The 19,600-nt window shown below is 44.1% G+C and overlaps 1 protein-coding gene across 1 annotated transcript in view; it reads right to left on the bottom strand.

Annotated features, from left to right (window-relative positions):
* Positions 1-19,600, bottom strand: part of chchd6a (coiled-coil-helix-coiled-coil-helix domain containing 6a) — an 84,106-nt gene that overhangs the window by 13,602 nt on the left and 50,904 nt on the right. The window contains exon 7 of the mRNA XM_083770381.1: positions 16,097-16,232. Coding sequence (XP_083626507.1) covers positions 16,097-16,232 — 136 coding nt within the window. The remainder of the gene's footprint in view (positions 1-16,096; positions 16,233-19,600) is intronic.

Genomic DNA, 19,600 nt, shown 5'->3' with positions numbered 1-19,600 from the left:
GATGTCTTCCCTTTGTATTTAGGGTTACTTCCTGGAGGCTGAAACGTCATACATCAAATGTGCCAATGAAAAAGAAACAGTGATATAGTGACATCACAATATCATCATCTCCGCAAACCCCTCCCCCTTAATCGTACAACAGCTGTGGGTGCGGTTTCAGTTCAGGTGGATCACCACCCACCAGGAGAACCATATAATGAACTGGTGGGCGTGTCCACATAAAATATGATCATGTTTTAGGGTGTAAAAAGAAATCATGAAACTATAATGGATTGAGTTACTGCCATGAGTTTTTGGCCGGACTGTATACATTATATAATCGTAGTAAACATGTTAATGAATACTTTGTTTAAAGTATTTTATCAATTATCATGATATATTATGGTTCCATTAATAACCAGTAAGACGCTTGAGGGCTAGAAGCGACCTAGGTCGTGTGTACGCATCCGTCTGGATGACAACAGACTGCTGTACGAGCGCTGGCGCTTTGGCATGGGGGGTCAGATCAACATAATGGAATTAATTCTGTACTGGCCATATACAGTATGGAGCGTGTCTTGAGTGTACAGGGTTTGATGAGGTCAGATCAACATATGGAATGTCAGAACAGGTCAGCTCCGTATATGGAGATCTAAGGGTGGCAGCTGGAGCAGTATCTTGAGTGTACCTTGAGTGAGGCTTTGATGAGGGCCCAGGTAGGGCCTTAATTTTCGGGCCTGTCGAGAACTCCAGTTTTTGCCGGCTGCCTAGCCTCGGTACCAGGCTTTCATTTTTGTTGGTGCAAAAATTGAAAGCCTGGAGGAACGCATTGGCCGCTCTGGTCTAAAATTGGGAGTCAACCCTTCCGGGTGGGCGTCGCTCCAAATTATGTGACGTAGCGCTGCACTAGGGGGGAGAGGAGGGGCCGGGGGTGACGGACAGATCGATGAGATCCAATCAGGGCTTGCGCAAATCTGAGCCGCGACCCGCCCCTCTAGACCAGAAACACGTTAGCTCAGGCTACCGGCTGCCGGGAATTTGGCATTTAATGTTTGTGTTTGCACAAACACTCAACACTGGCCATTCATTGTCAATGGCATTCAATGTTTGTGTTTTACACAAACCCTCAAAACTGGAGTTTTGGAGAACTGAAGTTCCAAGATGGCGGATTTTAATTTGCGGGAAAACGTGGCTTCAACCTGGGTCTGTAGAAACCAACCTGGGTCTGTAGAAACCAACCTGGGTCTGTAGAAACCAACCTGGGTCTGTAGAAACCAACCTGGGTCTGTAGAAACCAAACTAGGTCTGTAGAAACCAACCTGGGTCTGTAGAAACCAACCTGGTTCTGTAGAAACCAACCTGGGTCTGTAGAAACGAACCTGGGTCTGTAGAAACCAACCTGGTTCTGTAGAAACCAAACTAGGTCTGTAGAAACCAACCTGGGTCTGTAGAAACCAACCTGGGTCTGTAGAAACCAAACTAGGTCTGTAGAAACGAACCTGGGTCTGTAGAAACCAACGGGTGACGTCAGTTTCAACCTGGGTCTGTAGAAACCAACAGGTGACGTCATATTCGTCATATTCATATTCGTCGTCATATTCGTCCATATTTTTTTACAGTCTATAATATGCTCCTGTTCTTTCCAATTGGCTCCTCTGGTGCCCCATGGCAGCAACCACTATGAAAACCACAAACGCCATCAACGTTACATCTGTGACGTAACGTTACCACTAGACTATTTTCTAGTGAGGTGAAAACTTCAGACTTCAAACAGGAGCAACTTGCGAGAGAAAAGAGATTGAAATAAGTAGGGCGGAGGGGGGCGAGTGTTGTCCATTCTACCTTGCCGAGCTTGGGAGCCTTGACTCAATTGGAAATCCATCTTATCTGATGACTGGCAGGCAATTGGGGCTCCCGGGTGCTAGACCCAGCAAGCTGCAGTTGATAGGCCTTACCCGTTTCCCTGCTGAGATGTGTGTGTGTGTGTGTGTGTGTGTGTGTGTGTGTGTGTGTGTGTGTGTGTGTGTGTGTGTGTGTGTGTGTGTGCGTGCGTGTGGTGTCTTGCGTGTAGAGAGGGAATAGATATAGGGAATGCAAAGAAGAAAAGCAAGCAGCATATCAGTAGAAAAATCACTCTTGTGGAGTTCCTTACTTCAACTGAAGGCTTACCTGCACTATGGGTTGAGTAAATATTGCACATGCACCTCATCCAAACAGCAATATTTAACCACTTAAAGCCCTATACGCTTTAGTGAAAATAGCCCAAATCTGCTATTTGTGCCATTTTAGGATTTTTTGGAATTTGTTTTTGATTCCATGTGTCGTGTTGCATGATCAGTTGTGTGTATGTTGTGTGTGGCTTCCATGTTCAGTAAGTCTGATGCCACTGTACATTCCATGGTTTACATGTACAGTAAGCATGATGCTGCTGTACAATACCAGTTATAACAACACAAATTATTCCATTATAGGCTATGGGAATTCCATCTTTAACTAACGTGTCAGAAGACACATGCTGTCAATGTTGTGGAATGTTTTGGAGGATGTTTGTCCCATTGTTAATGGACAGGTTGCTGGGTGACCTAAAGGGGCACTGTTGAGGCCATTTACACTGGGTGACCTGAAGGGGCACTGTTGAGGCCATTTACACTGGGTGACCTAAAGGGGCACTGTTGAGGCCATTTACACTGGGTGACCTAAAGGGGCACTGTTGAGGCCATTTACACTGGGTGACCTAAAGGGGCACTGTTGAGGCCATTTACACTGGGTGACCTGAAGGGGCACTGTTGAGGCCATTTACACTGGGTGACCTAAAGGGGCACTGTTGAGGCCATTTACACTGGGTGACCTGAAGGGGCACTGTTGAGGCCATTTACACTGAGCACTAAAACTCTAACTGCAGCCAGCCAGCGTGTTGTTGTGCAGCCTACACACGTTTGATTGTTCTTATTGCTTGGCCGCTGTTATCACTGCTTGCAGTTATATTTTGTATTTACGTTATAATGGGGAGTCCTCTAGCCAAAAGCCTATAAAACCGTCACAAATGTTTACATTGTCATACGTGCAGAAGCAGAAGGCATGGTGCCGAAAGTCATCCGTGTTTGCTAGCCTGTCATGTGTCCGTCCGTGTGCTATAATATGATTCACGCCAGCATTTTTCCCATTTGAGCTCTTATTTTGAAAAGCCACATACCGGAAGTAGTATTATCCTAGTAAGCTCAACGGAGCCTGGACAGGCCTCGTTTACAAGATCGATCTATGTTGGTGCACTGGAGAGGTCCACATTGTCCTCTCTGTGCCATCAGAGAAACGTTGTTTTGACCAAAAATGCCATCTGGGACAAGGAATAGAAGATACAGGCGATTGAAAGAAACTGATAGAATGGATTATTATGGCGACGACGATCTAAGATGGACGATCCAGTGCTGTGACAACAACATAGCTAGCTAACCGGCTAACGCAAGTAGCATTATGGCTCGATCGATCGAATGCACTATAAAAGCGTAATTTCCATTAATCAACGGCAATGGCGGTAAGCGTAGTATAAAAAAATTGGCTTCAATTGCCATTAATCAACGGCAATGGCGCTGAAATAATTAAAGTTACCAGAAGGATTTGGGAGTGCTGGCTATTCACGAATCACAGATTGAACATTCAATCTACAGATTGTAGCTTTAGATTCAGATGATCCATTATATTAACAGTTTGACTGTTTTTTACGATTATCCCGCATTTTAATCAACCCCCCTTCACTGCCGAGATTGTTGTATTACCTTTAGAGCATACGCTGAATTATTTGGGCTTTTAATCCGCGAAAATCCATCAAAAAAAGCTCCCGTGGTTTGTTATGATCTGTGTGTAGCATCCACCATCTTGGTGCACCCGGAAGACGCACACACGATTGGTTTCAATGAGGCGTTGCACCCAATGCATTTCCATTGGCCTCAATTTCCCAGAAGCCCTAGCAGCCCACAGCATGTGACGATTTCCGGTTTTGTCATCACAGCGAAGGCATCCAGTCTCATACTCCGCGACGAAGACGGATTTTCTTTTGATTCATTACATTACGGCGGATTAAACACATAAAACAAAAGGCGGGTATGTCCGATACGGCAGCGACATTAACCTGGAGTAATCCATTCCCGGCACGGAAACTGTTAAGGGCAGGGCAACCTGAATCCTTGTTGCATTCCAGCTATGACCTCGCACACACACAAGTGACCCCTCCGTGCATCGATTGGGGCATGGTTTTGAGTAGTGGTTTGGGAGCTTTACACACAACAGAAACCAAGGAGAGATCAAAGCAGACATTCTAATACGCCTTCTATCATCCGCACTGGGAGAAAAACATACTGAAACACATGAGGAAAACTGCAGTCAAACGTTTGATGGAATGCATTTCTACACACACAATGCAATGTATGACTTATTTTTGTCTGAGCGGTGGGGTTTGATTGATTGAATAGTTTATTAGACATGAATGTAGCAACAGAGTACAGTCAAACACTTAATCCAAAAGGGATAGCACCAAAAAAAAGTCCATTTAGGCCCTAGGGTACTTTTGTAACCTGCTTGCGTGTGCATGCCCGCATGATAAGTGTGACGCACAGTAGTCTGATAAAGATGAAGGGTCTATAAGGGGCAGGCAGTGCGCACGCACACACACACACACACACTCCGCCTTTCGAGTTCATATAGCCTTTGCCGGCACCCATGTCTTTATAACAAGCCGGTGTACAGTAAATCAGGGTTAACTCCCACAGGTTTGTCCATACGGTATCACGTTTCAGCTGTGAGGCTTAATTATAATTATCTGGCTCGTTAACCCTGCTCTTTCTTCAGCTACAGCGGCAACATGTACCGACTCTGACAGATGTGCAAACACGCACATGATTCCGTTGCTGTCGGGCAGAAAACTTGTATCTCCGAGTTGTCTGTCTGTTCACAAATAATGTCCTACTTCATCATACAAGAGTGTCACATAAAAGTATTATTCACTATTCTAAAATGTTTTACAAATAATAATGAAAAAGGAGCAGTTTTGGACATGCAAGGTTTCCACCCATCACCAACAATATACATTTTAATACAGACGCTGACCGACCCCCCGGTGTCCCCCAGGGCTCTATTCTAGGCAGCTTCCTCTTGTCAATGTACTGTATAAGTATCCTCAAAGAAAACGGTCGATCTACAAGCTGCCGATGCAAGCTTGCATGTCTGCTATTTCTGCCAACTGTCACCCCAGAATAGGAACGCCATAGGGTTCAAGTGCTTTGCTTGTGCACTCCTGCCACGAGTAACTTTTTTATTGTATTCCACAGATGTCGTGCGCGGTTGTTTTCTCTGAGAGCTCTTCATTCCTCGTGGTCCGTTGCTATCGCAACGCCTCGCAATCATAAGTGAAAGAAAAGAACTGAGTGAGAAATCAAAACCTCAAATTCACTTCCAAGAAGTAGTAAAAGGCTATTATTTCTGAAAATCACTAGCCTGCATTGAATGGCTGGATAACAACAACATAACGGCACACACAAAAGCACATTAACAGCGGGGCGGACGCCAAGCGAGAACAGAAGATTAACAGATAATGATGCTTGGCCCGATGATCGGTGGGGGCGTTTGTGATCGGCTGGTATTGGCTGAGTGGCGGAGCCATAGATCAATGGTGGTCTGAATGGGAAGGCATGGCCGTGGCGCATGGTGGAGAGAACGGCTCCGCAACAATATGAAAATCTAATCAATAAGTCAGCGGTGCTGGAGAGCTGGGAGCGAGGGAGAGCAAAGACAGTCTGAGAGAAAGAATGATAGAGGCCAGAGGAGAGAGAGAGAGAGAGAGACAGAGAGAAACTAGCAGAGAAAAGACATGATTACAGATGGAGGAGGTGAAAAGAAGAAGATAAACGTAAGAGGTAGAGGTATTAAGTGTAACAAAAGAACAAAAGAAAAACAGTTTTAAAATAATGTAAAAATTGCGAAGCCAAACAAACTGCGAACTGATAGGAACAAAGTAGGTGTGCAACAGTTAATCGAACCAATCCATTCAACAGCAGGCAAAGGATTTATACGAATATTGTTGCTGTCGGGGCAGAAACCTCCTCATTTCTCGTACAAGACACGCATAAAGTAGCCCAAGCAATGTGACACAGCTTATCTTTTATTTGCTCTATTTTTGAAATATTTTCAAAGAGAAAGTGGCTAAGTCTGTCTGTGGGTTTTATCAATATTGAGCCAAAATGAAAATGAAGTATTAACAAGAGCTTGTGACTACATAACATTGGATCCATTGGAATACAGGTTAATTTCTCTTCTCTTTCACACAGCGCACGCTATTGTACATGTTCAAGGCTGAAGCAGGAGACAAACGGTCTGTCTGACATTTTATCGGTTTGAAATCCCCCGCAAACCTTTTCAGTATTTCAGCAACAATGAGAAAACTCTCTCCTCTCTGCCTGCTCTCATTCTATTACCATTTCCATTCCTTCCTTCTCTCTCTCTCTCTAAATGGCTGTTTCCAGAGTCTGGCTTTAGTCTGAGGTTGACGAACTGTCTGACAGCCAGTCTCTGACCAGCTAGCTACTTTAAGACCTGCCACTTAACGCCGCACGCACGCACGCACTCACGCCCAATAACCTGTGCGTTGCACTCTTATATCTGTGACTCTGAACTTGACTTAGTTTTTTGTTTTGTTTTTACTTGTATGTGAACTTGTAACAGTCAACTAAATAATAGTATACTGTATATACAAATAAGCTATTGTCTCCAAAATAAATTACGAATTTGGCCCAGACCTCAATCTGAAGAATAATTAGTGTAAGGGTCCCCATATGCAAGATTTGTGTTTTTCCATATTTCCATATCCGACATGATACTGGGACTTAGTAGAACAAATTGAAACTTTTCTTTGAAGGCTTAGCCCCAATTACATTTTCGCAAGTTTCAGTTTTTCTTAGAAGTTCCCCCCTTTCTTTCTGATGTGTATGTACAGATGCATTTTGCAAGGCAAGAAACTCTGTGGCTAATTAGGCTGGGTGTCAGGGGTGTTCAAGCAGGACCCAAACACTGGTTGAACTGACAGTGTAGCTGAAATTCAGGGCATAAACCCAGCCTTTACTTCTCCAGTTACAAAACCCACACATTCTCATAACCAGATCTTCAGCTGCAATTATGGATAATTTTCTTAGCGATAATTCCATGTGCTTAAACTTATGGAATATTTCTTGCTTACAAATGACATTTCCAAAATAGGGATAGATTATTAATCAATTATGTTATTAGAGTATCAGTAAAAAAAATTGTTCAATTAACAGTTGCACCCCTATACCCGGGACGACATACATTTGACCAAAAGTCAGACATTTGACGAAATGTATTGAAGGAAAACGTGTGTACATGTGTCTGTGTGTGTGTACACAGAACATGGTACTGCAACTTATTTGAGTTAGTATCAACAACACTAATTTTAAGCTTTATTTAGGCCAAAATAAGGCCCAATTATGTCCTCCTATACTAATTTAAAGCTTTTGCATACAAGTCTTTTTTCCTTTTATTCTGCAGCGCAGATCCAGATGAATTTAGCGAGGCGAGAAACTCTGTGGCTAATTAGTACTGTTTGAAGACAAGACGCTCTCTTAACTATTCATGCGTTGCAGTGAAACAAACTTGTTCCATCCAGGGGTTTGGAGGCAAAAAGGCTATGGTCAATTTGAGGGAAAGTGTGTGTGTGTGTGTGTGTGTGCACGCGTGTGTGTGGTCAGCAGCATGTCCAGCAGCCCCTCATTCTTCATCATTAGCAGTGACCACTCTGGGAGCTTTTCTCTCCCCCCTCTCTCTCGCTCCATCTCTCTCTGCCCAACCCTCATCTATCCCTTCCTCTCATCAGGTGAGTCATTCCTCTCCTGTTTTCTCCTCTCCTGTTTTCTCCTAGCTTTCTCTTTCCGCTCTTTGCGTCTGTCCACTTTTCTCCCTCCTCATCCTTCTCTGAAGTTCTACCTCTAATCAACCCCACCCCTCTCTTTCTCTCACACACATCACACATCAAACTGAAAATCCAAAAATCTATCTTTATGTGTCGGTCTTCCAGTCTGTCTGTGTTCCTTTTATGCCCATGATATGGGGATAAAAGGGACACAGACATGCGTATTGGCTGACACCAGAGTGCATAAAACAATATCTTACGTTCCCATAATTTGAGTCCACTGACCGGAAGTCAAGGTTTGGGTCGCAAGCAAGCTTATGAAAGATCAGAACCAAACCCAATCAGAGACTGTTTCAGTCACCTGCACACACATATGGAGCTGGCAGAATTGTAATCACTTGTATACAATTTGTATAGAATTCTAACAATAATTTCAAAATAAGTAAAACCTTCAACTACTGTGTTCAGGCATGTCAATATTTTCTTCAGTGTTTCCTTTTATCTGCTGGATTCACAGCCTCACAGCCAACAGCCTGAATCACTTTGTCAAGATCTGAGAGATTACTAGAGAGACCAACAGAGAGACCCAAGTTCTTTATGCAACCTTCTGGAAGCTGCAAGCATTTTGGATTCCCCTGGATGTGTTTAGATCTGTAGCCATCAGGGTGTTTTACACGCTTGCAAAACTATTTCTAAAAATCGTTCATATTCTCAGAAACATGACATTTAACCATGAACCCAGCATCCGTATTCGTGGGGAACCTATAACAATAAGGAACGACTCAGCACTCAGCTGAAGAGTTACAGCAGTGTCCCCTAGGGTTAGTAGGTACCCTCACAAAAACATGCAGTAATCCTGGTCTCTAAACTGCCTCCCCCTGGCCAGCCGGGGCGCCTGATGGAGGGGAAAGGAACTGTTTGGAATAGCGTGTTCCTTCCACACGCTACGTCCAACCCGGGAAACTCCCCCGTCAGGTGTAAAGGAGCAACTTGGACACTCAAGCATGAAGGAAGCATGAGTTAAGTCCGTTGCTCTCCCCAGGTTGGCGGAGGGTGTGTAGAGCCCAGGATCACATTAGATGATTGACACAGGGGTGAAAAATGGGTTACAAAATCGTGGGATAAAAAATATATTAGAATAAAGAGTTACAGCAGCTCAGGAGCCTCTTCAGCGAGGCTTGCCACAACTTCGGACTTACAATCAGCCTGAAGAAAACACAAGTCATGGGACAGGATGTGGACTCACCACCTAACATCAGGATCTCCAACTATGTATTGGAGATCGTCCACGACTTTGTGTACCTGGGATCAACAACCTCAGACTCCCTCTGTATTGACCAAGAGCTCAACAAGCGCATTGGCAAGGCAGCTACCACCATGTCCAGACTGACAACAGGGTGTGGACCAACAGCAAGCTGACACAGCAAACTAAGATCCAGGTCTACAGAGCATGTCATGAGCACCCTCCTGTATGGCAGTGAGTCCTGGACGCTGCACGCTCGTCAGGAGCGTAAACTCAATGTCTTTCACATGCGCTGCCTTAGACGCATTATGGGCATCACCTGGCAAGACAAAGTGCCAAACAACACCGTCCTGGAGAGTGCTGGAATCCGCACCATGTACAGCACTCTGGAACAGAGACGCATGCGCTGGCCCGGTCATGTGGTGAGGATGGATGTCGGACGGATTCCCAAGGATCTCCTCTATGGAGAATTAGTAAAAACGTCCTGTAGGCAGACCAAAACTGCGCTGCAAAGACATTTGCAAGCGAGACCTGAAGGCCTTGGAGACAGATCAGGAGCGGTACTTCCATGGGTTCGTTTTAAATTGCATTCCAGGAAATCGCAATAAAATGGTTGTTACACACAGAGTGGTCATAGAGACATCATACCAGCTGTGTAGCATGTGATTGATTGCGGTTTTAATTGTCACAAATGCATATCCTGTAAATTAATTGTGTTCCTTTGAGTGTAAGTGTTCTTGTAAATTGAGTTGGGGGAAATGAAAGACACACACACACACACACACACACACACACACACACGATAACATTTAGGTCAGAATCAGAAATACTTGCAGAATTGCACTTCACATTCATATCACAATTCATTCCACTAGTTTTTTAAGTTTGTTAACAGCATTCAGAAGCTTCAATGCAGTAAAGGGGAGTAGGGCATCCAAACCTCGGCACAAATCTATACAAGTTGTATAGGTTTTACTTTTCGTAATAGTTACTTTCTTTGTCTCAATCTACGTCTCTACTCTGTTACCCCCCCTCCCCATATCTCTCTCTCTCTCTCTCTCTCTCTATCTCTCTCTCTCTACCATGTCTGACAGGTTATATTCATGGAGTAACTCTCTGGGCATTAAACCCAAAGCCTTCTCTGATGCTCTGCACTAAGCAAGGTTGGCAGAGTGTGTGTGTGTGTGTGTGTGTGCGTGCGCATGTGTGTGTGTGCGTGCGTGCGTGCGTGTGTGTTCGCGTGTGTGCGAGTGCACGCAAGGCCTTGCTTGAATGTGAAAAAGCAGCATTAAAAGTTTCAGCGGTCTCAAACTTGCGGCTGTGCAGATTATGACCTTGGCATAGCGATCAGACACGCTGCCTTACCCGCACCGCGCGCCCCTCCATCCTCTCTCTGAATCTCTCCATCGCTGCGTCCCTCTCCTGAGCCTTCTCTTTTTGTGCTGCTCCAGTCTTTCTTTACTGCTTGCTTTGCAAGTCTTCTTGTTTCTTCATGCTATGATTTCCTACTTTTCCCTTCTGTGTAAATCGAAACTTTACCTTCCTGTAATTTCCTTTCTTTCAGTCTTTTTCCCCCTCCCTTGTTTCTTTCTTCTTTCTTGTGTCTTTTCTCTCTGTCCTCAATGTGTGCCAAAGCATCCGTCAAAGTAGCCTTCCGTCTGCGGCCGCAGCTAAATGGTGTGTGTGTGTGTGTGTGTGTGTTTGTGTGGTGCAAGCGCATGGAAGATATAAAGCCATGTCTCCCAGTGGATAAGGAATAGATCGTACACTCTGTCAGAATCTCAACTCATTTATCCACTAAAACACGCACGCATACATGCACCCCAACGAATGCGGTCCTCTTCGCCAGGGGAGGCTGTGTCAGAACCCAGTCAGACGCACAGTAATAAGCTGTTTCACCCCCCAACGACACACACACACTTGGTAGGAATTCCAACTTGTTTAGTGTCAGAGAGCACAATCTTCGAACACACACACACACACACACAGACACAGACACAGACACAGACACACACACACACACACACACACACACACACACACACACACACACACACACACACACACACACACACACACACACACACACACACACACACACACACACACACACACACACACACACACACACACACACACACACACACACACACACACACCTTTGATGTCCCGCATCCCATAAGTGTGATCAGAGAACAGCCACATGAAGCTCTGCTCCACCTCTACACACAACTAATACGACCTTCACACCTCTGAAGCTCTGTTCATCTACCTGCTACTTCCTTTAATGAAGTTTTCACTTCTCTGCTGGTCATCAACTTGCATTCCATTACGATAACACTGGGTGTTCCATAAGTGTTAGTCATCCCCTGAATATCTGGACGGTAAATGAGCGTTATCATGGGATGTATGGGGCGGGTCATTCTGCCATGCCTGAACACTATCAACATAAACAAACTCAGTTAATATCATATCTCTGCAGATAGGAAGTACAACATTTTTCAGGAAATTAAAACACAAAACGGAATGAAAATGAAGAAACCATATATATATATTTTTTTTAAACAAGGCAATATACTGCCTCATCAAAGTTGGAAATGTGACTTTGGATATTGTTATACTTGCAGGTGTCATACTATCACCACTTTACTCGAATCCAGCTCAAGTGGAGATACAAGGATTTCTTTCACAGAGACGGAGTTGCAGCTTCAGTAGAACTATAGCATGAGAAATGCAATATGAACAAATTTCTTGTCACATTGCTATCCTAAGAAAGAAAACACTATTTTTAGAAATAGATTGAAATTGCTTTCATAACATTAGCGTCAGTGCTAAGTTTGATAAACAGGTACACTGCATAGTTACTTTGAACAGACTAGGGGGAGACCCTGTTTGTTCCTCTCTGTGCTGTTGCAGCCATGCTTCTCTGCCTGCCACAGGGGAGAGGTAGTTGCTTTCACAGACAGTTTGAGGAACCAATGGAATTAAGAGGTTTCTTCAGAAGGGCTTTGTGACACTTTTCATTGATTCAATATTTTCTTAACACACAGATGTTTGGGGGAAAAACATGGAGTTAAGTGGTATCCTCCCGTCAGTGACGATACTGTCCGGTGCCATATATGGACAGAGACGTGTCATAACCCATTTTGACCTGAGATCAGATTCTAAAAATGTCTTCTACATCCTGACAGTTTTCTGAAAAAGCTACGTTTCTATGTCAGTCGTTCTTCGATTTTTCAAAAATAGCAGACCTACAAGCTTGTAGCGCGGCACTCGGTGGCGCGCTATGAGCTTGTAGATCTGCTATTTTTCAATAGCTAAAGCATGACATGATGCCGACACCAAAAGGGGTTCCCGCCCAGAATGGGATAACTGATTCCCACCCTATCGCTATGTTAATAGAAGAGCACTGAAGTAGCAGAAGGGGACATCACACCACTCTGCATGCCACCACACTCGCCTGAGCAAGACAATGTTTTCAATGTATCCAACGGTGTTGTCAACGTTGAGTCCACATGGCTAGTATCACGGACTACCCTCGACGTTGAGAAATGCCGCCAAAAGGTCACCCAATGTGTTTGCCAACCTAGTGACGCCAATGCAGACACGAGTTGGAGTGACGTACGTACAGAAATAACAGACAGGCGGCTCAACGAGTAACATCACAGCCTATGCTGATGACTGTACGCCGTAGTCTTAAAGACAGGCACATGGAGTATCTGTGACAGCTCCTGAGGACACAACGGAAGGCGAGGAACTTTCTCAGCTTTCAATATGACAAGGTCAAAGTCACAGAGATGTCTCGGGGGCCAATCAGCTCACAGTACCTTGATGTGGGCTATAGGACTGGACTGATATGTGGGTGAGAAAGGCACGCACACACACACGGACATGCATTCAAGCACACACGACACGCAAACATATATTCAAGCGCACATGCACATGCACACACACACACACACACACACACACACACACACACACACACACACACACACACACACACACACACACACACACACACACACACACACACACACACACACACACACACACACACGTTGTGTATGACAGTGCTCTTCATAAAGAGCTTCTTCAAAGGGTCTTCATTTCAATCCCTGTTATCTCACACCAGCTAATATGCAGAGGAAAACGCACGCACACACACACGCACACACACAGTGAGCTGATTAGTACTGTATGCAGTGCACCTTGGGAGGAACATGATCAGAACAGAGGAGAACATCAGCGAGGAACAGAGAAGGACGAGGTGTGTGTGTGTGCGTGTGTGCATGTGTGTGTGTGCGTGCGGTGTGCACACGCGTGTGCGTGCGGTGTGCACACGCGTGTGCGTGCGTGCATACATACATGCAGTACATACATCATACATGTGTGTGTGTCATGTATGTGTGTGCGTGTGGGGGGTACGTACGGTACAGAGCGCTATACAGTACGTGTACAGAATGATCAACTACACCTCAACAAAGTTCACACACCCCGATTCCACTCCTCCTCTGTCAGTATCTACTGTGAGAAGTTGTTTTGCCTGTCAGTATCTACTGTGAGAAGTTGTTTTCCCTGTCAGTATCTACTGTGAGAAGTTGTTTTGCCTGTCAGTATCTACTGTGAGAAGTATCTACTGTGAGAAGTATCTACTGTGAGAAGTTGGGAAATAAAGGTGATACAGTATGAGATCCTCCGTTTCTTCATACTTTGGAATACCACACTGTGCCAAAAAACTGATGGTGGGCTGCATTGGTCTGAACGCCTTGGATCACCAGGTATAGTGAGAGGACACAATCGCACACACTACACACAGCATTATGTTGCATGCTAATCCATAACGGAGGTTTAAAACTCTCGATTATGTACCGTTTGCAACTAATTAATTCTCATCTCTAGGGGTCATCTGAAGTCACGGATGGATGACAATGTGATGTAATTTATGTTCCCTTCCAAACTTGTAGCATCCATGCTGCGTCTGGTTACACAAACACAAGAGCTGTGACATAGAGTACAATGATACCAATCACCTTACACCAGGGGCGGGAACCCCTTTTGGTGTTTTAAGCATCGTGTTCTACTTTAGCTATTCAAAAATAGCAGATCTACAAGCTCATAGCTCGGCACCGAGTGCCGCGCTACGAGCTTGTAGATCTGCTATTTCTTTTAAATTGTGAAAATATGGCGCAAATCTTTGAAAATATATTCTTTCAGAGCGAATGTTATTACTCAAATCGTTGCTTATGGGGGTGTCCCTGGAACAACATATTTTCAGATGGGGGTCTGCTGCCAAATACAGATAATTCTGGGGGTCCTTGACATGAAATATTGAGCACCACTGATATAGAAACAGATAAATATGTTGGATTCATGTTAATGAATTATATATATTTTCAAATATAATGAGTAAACTTGACCATGACTCCGTACTCTCTTTTCCTCTACGCCAAATCTACAACACTGCACTGGATTATACGGTATTGGAAATGTTAAAGCATGCACTAACCACTCAACCAGCCAGACATCTAATACTCAGTGTGTCTACTCTACATGCAAGTGGGTGGCTGTTGGCAAGAGGCTTTTGTTCACAACAAGAGTCAGTCAACTCATGTTTGGGGAAACAAACTTTCACACTATTCTGCAGGGTAACCATGTTGTTCTAATGCAGCTATAGCATGGCACCCTCAACTTGCACGGAGGAACGCTGTGAAAACAGACCAATAACTGCATTGCTGACAACTCATTGTCTATTTTCACCTACCTTTTTGTTTCCGGGCGTCACACAGATGCTTTTCTTTGCGTGCGTTAACTGACATCTTTCCTGCTCGCTCTCTAAAATTAGAAGTGAGACGGTACACACCGGAATGACAAGACTATACTGCTGCAAACACAACTATCTTCCACTGAGCGAGAGGAGAGACTGTCACTTTTCAGTGAGATATAGTCTCACAGCCAACACATTTGGTTGTGCTGTGGGGGACTTGCATTTCTGTGCTTTACATCAGCTCATCTTTTGACTCCGAAAATGACTCGGCTCCCAAACTCCCACAGTGTCACTCGGCGAAAAGTAAGGAGAAACACACTCATGTAGTCTAAAATATCCAGATATTTCACAAAATGTGTGCAAAACTTCATTTGACAGCCATGCAAAATGCTGGAGTTGGCCATTCAAGCATGGACCGTGTGGAGACAAACCAGCAGTGTTTTGACCCAAACCTCCGGGCTACACTGGGCGCGCCAAGTATCCGCATCGCTGGTGGAGCGGAACAGAAGGAGCACAGAGCTTGTTAGCGGCTACACAGAGAACGTTTGGCATTCCTTATAGTTGCGTACACACCAAGAGAAGGTGCTCCCAACACCCCAGGTGAGATACTGACAATAGCTTTGTTATTTGCCGTGTTTTGCATATCTGTCCTGTCCAGATCATCAGCATCATTTACCACTTTTATTTTAACATTCCTTCCCCTGGTGAGCGATGTACGGTTGGCTATTCCCTTCCGTCTGAGGAGAGTTTCAAAATTTCAAAAGACTTTCAAAATATTACAGACAAAACAATTTATATACATTTTATAGTGCCATCAAATGGGCTACGCACACATGCGAAAATAGAAGACTTGTGCAATGTTAGGATTGAGCTTACACACGACCTACGAGGCATTCTCACACTCAGTGGGTGGTTATAAATTAGCTGCAGCACGGCAGCCGAGCAATTAACAGTACATGCCCAGTGTAGCCATGGGGGTCAGGCTTAATATACTGTAATATATATTCATCGAAAATACCGTAGATGATTTTCAAGCTCACAAAGCATTGCTGCCTTTTTGAATTTGTAATGTCCCCGAGACGTCGCACAGAGATGTCCAAATTAACTTTAACTTCAGATATTGATGAACAGTTACATAATTCAATGGTTTTCATGGTTACAGTTCAGCCATGCACTCATTGGTACGGGCGCTCACCTTCTTGGCGGCATCGATGCACTGCATGTATTCTTTGGCGAGGTCTGAGCAGCGCAGCGTCTGCTCTCTGTTCTCCTTGTAGCAGGTGAAGATCTGGGCCTGTAGCGCAGGGCACACCCCCTCCGTGCAACGAGCTCTGCAGAGGAACAGCGACACCATCAGGTGAGATCAGGTTACGTAAAAAACCCCACCTATAATTAAACCTTGTAAGGGCCGTATGCATCGAAAAATCTACTAATAAGAACTAATAATCTGTTCTTAAGGCTGATGTTTTTAATCACTTGCTTAAATCAAAATATCTGGTGATGTGAACAATACATTGTCCATTCACTGTACAGTCTACAGTGCATTGTAGTATCTGTATTAAACTGAAAAATCTTAATCACACACACACACACACACACACACAGCCGAATGCAACAATCTCCTGCCGAACATTAAATAATCAGTTGGCAAACATTTACCTAGATGGGAAATCCTCAAAACTCTACTCAAAGGCAACCTCACACAAATCAGGGAATCGGTGATCCGCTTCCCGCTGCTGACCGAAAGGACAGTTAATAGTGACTCATTGATTCGTTAAATAGCCAGAGGCATTCATCTCGATGAGCCTGTGTAGGATTCTCCATTGCAAATCCCCTGCACCATTTTCTCAATGATGGTTTATACGAGCACTCCACGCTGGTTTAAGTTCCAGTCCCAACCCCAGATTGTCCATCTGGCCTCTTAGTTGATGTTTGCTCTGCACAGACTCTTCCAATTTCCCTAGTCCAGGCTAATCCCTATCAGGCCCCCAACCCTGTACTGTCCGTGTCAGCGATTTCTGGAGATGTACCACCATGCCTGCATGGGGAAAGGCTCTGAAAGTTTTAAGTTCTAAAAAACAGATTCATATAAGCTTGTGTCCTATCAGTGACCTCTGGAATCACTCCAGCAGCTAGCCCACTACCCTGAGAGAGCTTCCACATCCTGGAACACCGGTTCTGCTAACTCCGCCATGACGTCTGTGGACAAGACAGTCTCCGACAGTCTAGGGCAGTGCTTCTCAAAACCATGCCAAGGACCCTAAAAATTAATATACATACATACTAGGTGTCAGGGACCCCCAGAAGAGAATATTTGTTTAAAAAAAAAAGTCTAATTGATGCAAAACATTCAAATACTTGTACTATTATATTTGTATTTTTTTGAACAGCCACATTTTGCTGGGGACATTCCGACCCCACTGGTCTAGGGATCGCTTCCCCACAAGACAGTCAACATGGACTCTTCAGTCGGCCGCTGTGAGCTGAGCTCCTTTGGGAAGGTCAAGTCAAGTCAATTTTATTTATAAAGCACGAAGTGCTGTACACCAAGAGAAACGAGAACGAAGTGCTGTACACCAAGAGAAACGAGAACGAAGTGCTGTACACCAAGAGAAACGACACATAAAATATGTATATAGACTCGAGAAAAAAGAGGAACTAACCAGGTGCTCAATGGAGATAGCAAAATGTGATAATGATAAAAAGGTGCTCACACGGATCAAAAACGGGTTCAAGACATAGATAAAAAGAGAAGGATCCGGGCACACAAAGTAAAAAAAATAGGAATGCCTTTATTAAATTAAAAAGGCAACTGCCAAAAAAGGAGGAAAGGCAGTTGCCTTTTAATTTAATAAAGGACCAGTGACCTGATTGTCCACTGGCACCTTAAGACATCTCAAAATGTAATGAAACTTGCTGAGCACATTCATGGCCATGAAATCAACTAAGTACTAATAGAGAGAGAGAGACAAGGGAGATTGAGATCTGGTGTGATGCATTAATTACAATTAATTATCAGCCAGTGTGATGCATTTATGTTCCATTCGCCTACAGTACTGTATATAGTCACTGTCGGGAAGAAACATTGTATCAATTATATCTGTATATCAACAAGCTTGTACGTCAGCTATTTTTTTTAAACTTTTGGAAAATGTTTGAGTATTTTTTTAAATCTTAACCTGTAATGACATGCACAAAATAGCGACGCTAATAGCCGGGGAGCCAGCACCAAAACATTGAGAGGACCTGTGATGTCATGACATGACATTTTGCCTTATATTGGTTGTCTATGGTATGGTATACAAAAATGGCCATAACTTATTTTTGCGATGTTTCCGGCAGAGCAGACCTCTCATTCTTTCTCATTCTGTGTACCTTAATGACCAAGTGAATAGAAAAAACACAAATATATAAAAAGTATGTCATGACATGCAGGTTAATCCTTAAAAATTGAGCTTTTGGGCCTGTGGTTTCCCGGCTATAAATTGAAAGTGGTTAAGTTTGTCTGTGGGATTAATACATATTTAACCAATGAAACAAATTGACATAAAGTATTAACAAGAACAAAAGTATACTTCATCTAAACGTGTCCATCTTTTGACAACAGAACAATAATCTAAACATAAATGTGTACATAACATGAGATGCATTGCCGATACAGTAGTATATGGCATTGGGAGCCAAAGCCAATTTAATAAATTGATAAAAGTGACTTAAACAAATAAGGCGTGAAAAAGAAAGACAAAGGACCGCCCACACTCTCCAGCAACAAGCCAACATGAGCTGAGGCAAGAATAGTGCAATTAGTCGAGAAATCACAGCTAACAGAATGGGAAATAATTAAAATGTGATCAAATGAAGCAGAGAAGCCTTTGAGGAATTAAATCAGCTGTGTTTAGTGTGATATGTGGGTTGTACTGTAATTGGTCTCTGTCTGTCTGTTGGTCTGTCTGTGTGATGGCCAGAGACGGATTCATACTTTGTCATAAGTGTAGTGCACCGCAAGTAGCCGATCCAAAGTGTGTGGCGTGGGGCTGCAACGCATTGTGAGCTTGCAGAGCTGCTATTGTCAGCACGCAAAGCCTTCATACAACAGAACAAATAAATTATAGGCATTACCATGACAGGCTCATTGCCGAGGTGCCTAGAGTAATGTAATTTGACTGATTAAGGTAGAGAGTAGAGACAGATACATAACGACTAACCACACACACACACCATTATTTTCAGCCCGTTGTGTGGAATGGAGCACACAGACCCACCTGCACGCTAGACTTGCTACAACCTCCTGGCTTGTCTCTACACTCCATCTCTGCACAGCAGCCTTCTGTAGCGGTGTGCTCTCTCTGAGGACTGTTTAACAGCGCCTTTAATTGAAAGCAAATTAAAGGCTCTTCTCGGCTTTGATTCGCAGAGGAGCGCCGGGCCCGGCGATTCAATTACAACACGTCCATCACACCTGGCTGGCGCGCACACAGGTACGTATAGGCGCACGCATGCACGCACACAGGTACGTATAGGTGTGCATGCACACACACACACACACACACACACACACACACACACACACACACACACACACACACACACACACACACACACACAGAAGCAAGAATCTCACTTAGTGTGGCAAGATAGCATTAAAGCATGCAGCCGTTAGTGCTCTAGGAGGCGCAGAATCGCCCGGCGGCAGCATCAT

This window comes from Protomyctophum parallelum (genome assembly GCF_964188405.1).
Source record: "Protomyctophum parallelum genome assembly, chromosome: 7".
NCBI lineage: Eukaryota > Metazoa > Chordata > Actinopteri > Myctophiformes > Myctophidae > Protomyctophum > Protomyctophum parallelum.
The sequence above is the reverse complement of the archived record's forward strand: the minus strand, read 5'-3'. Positions and strand labels throughout refer to the sequence as shown.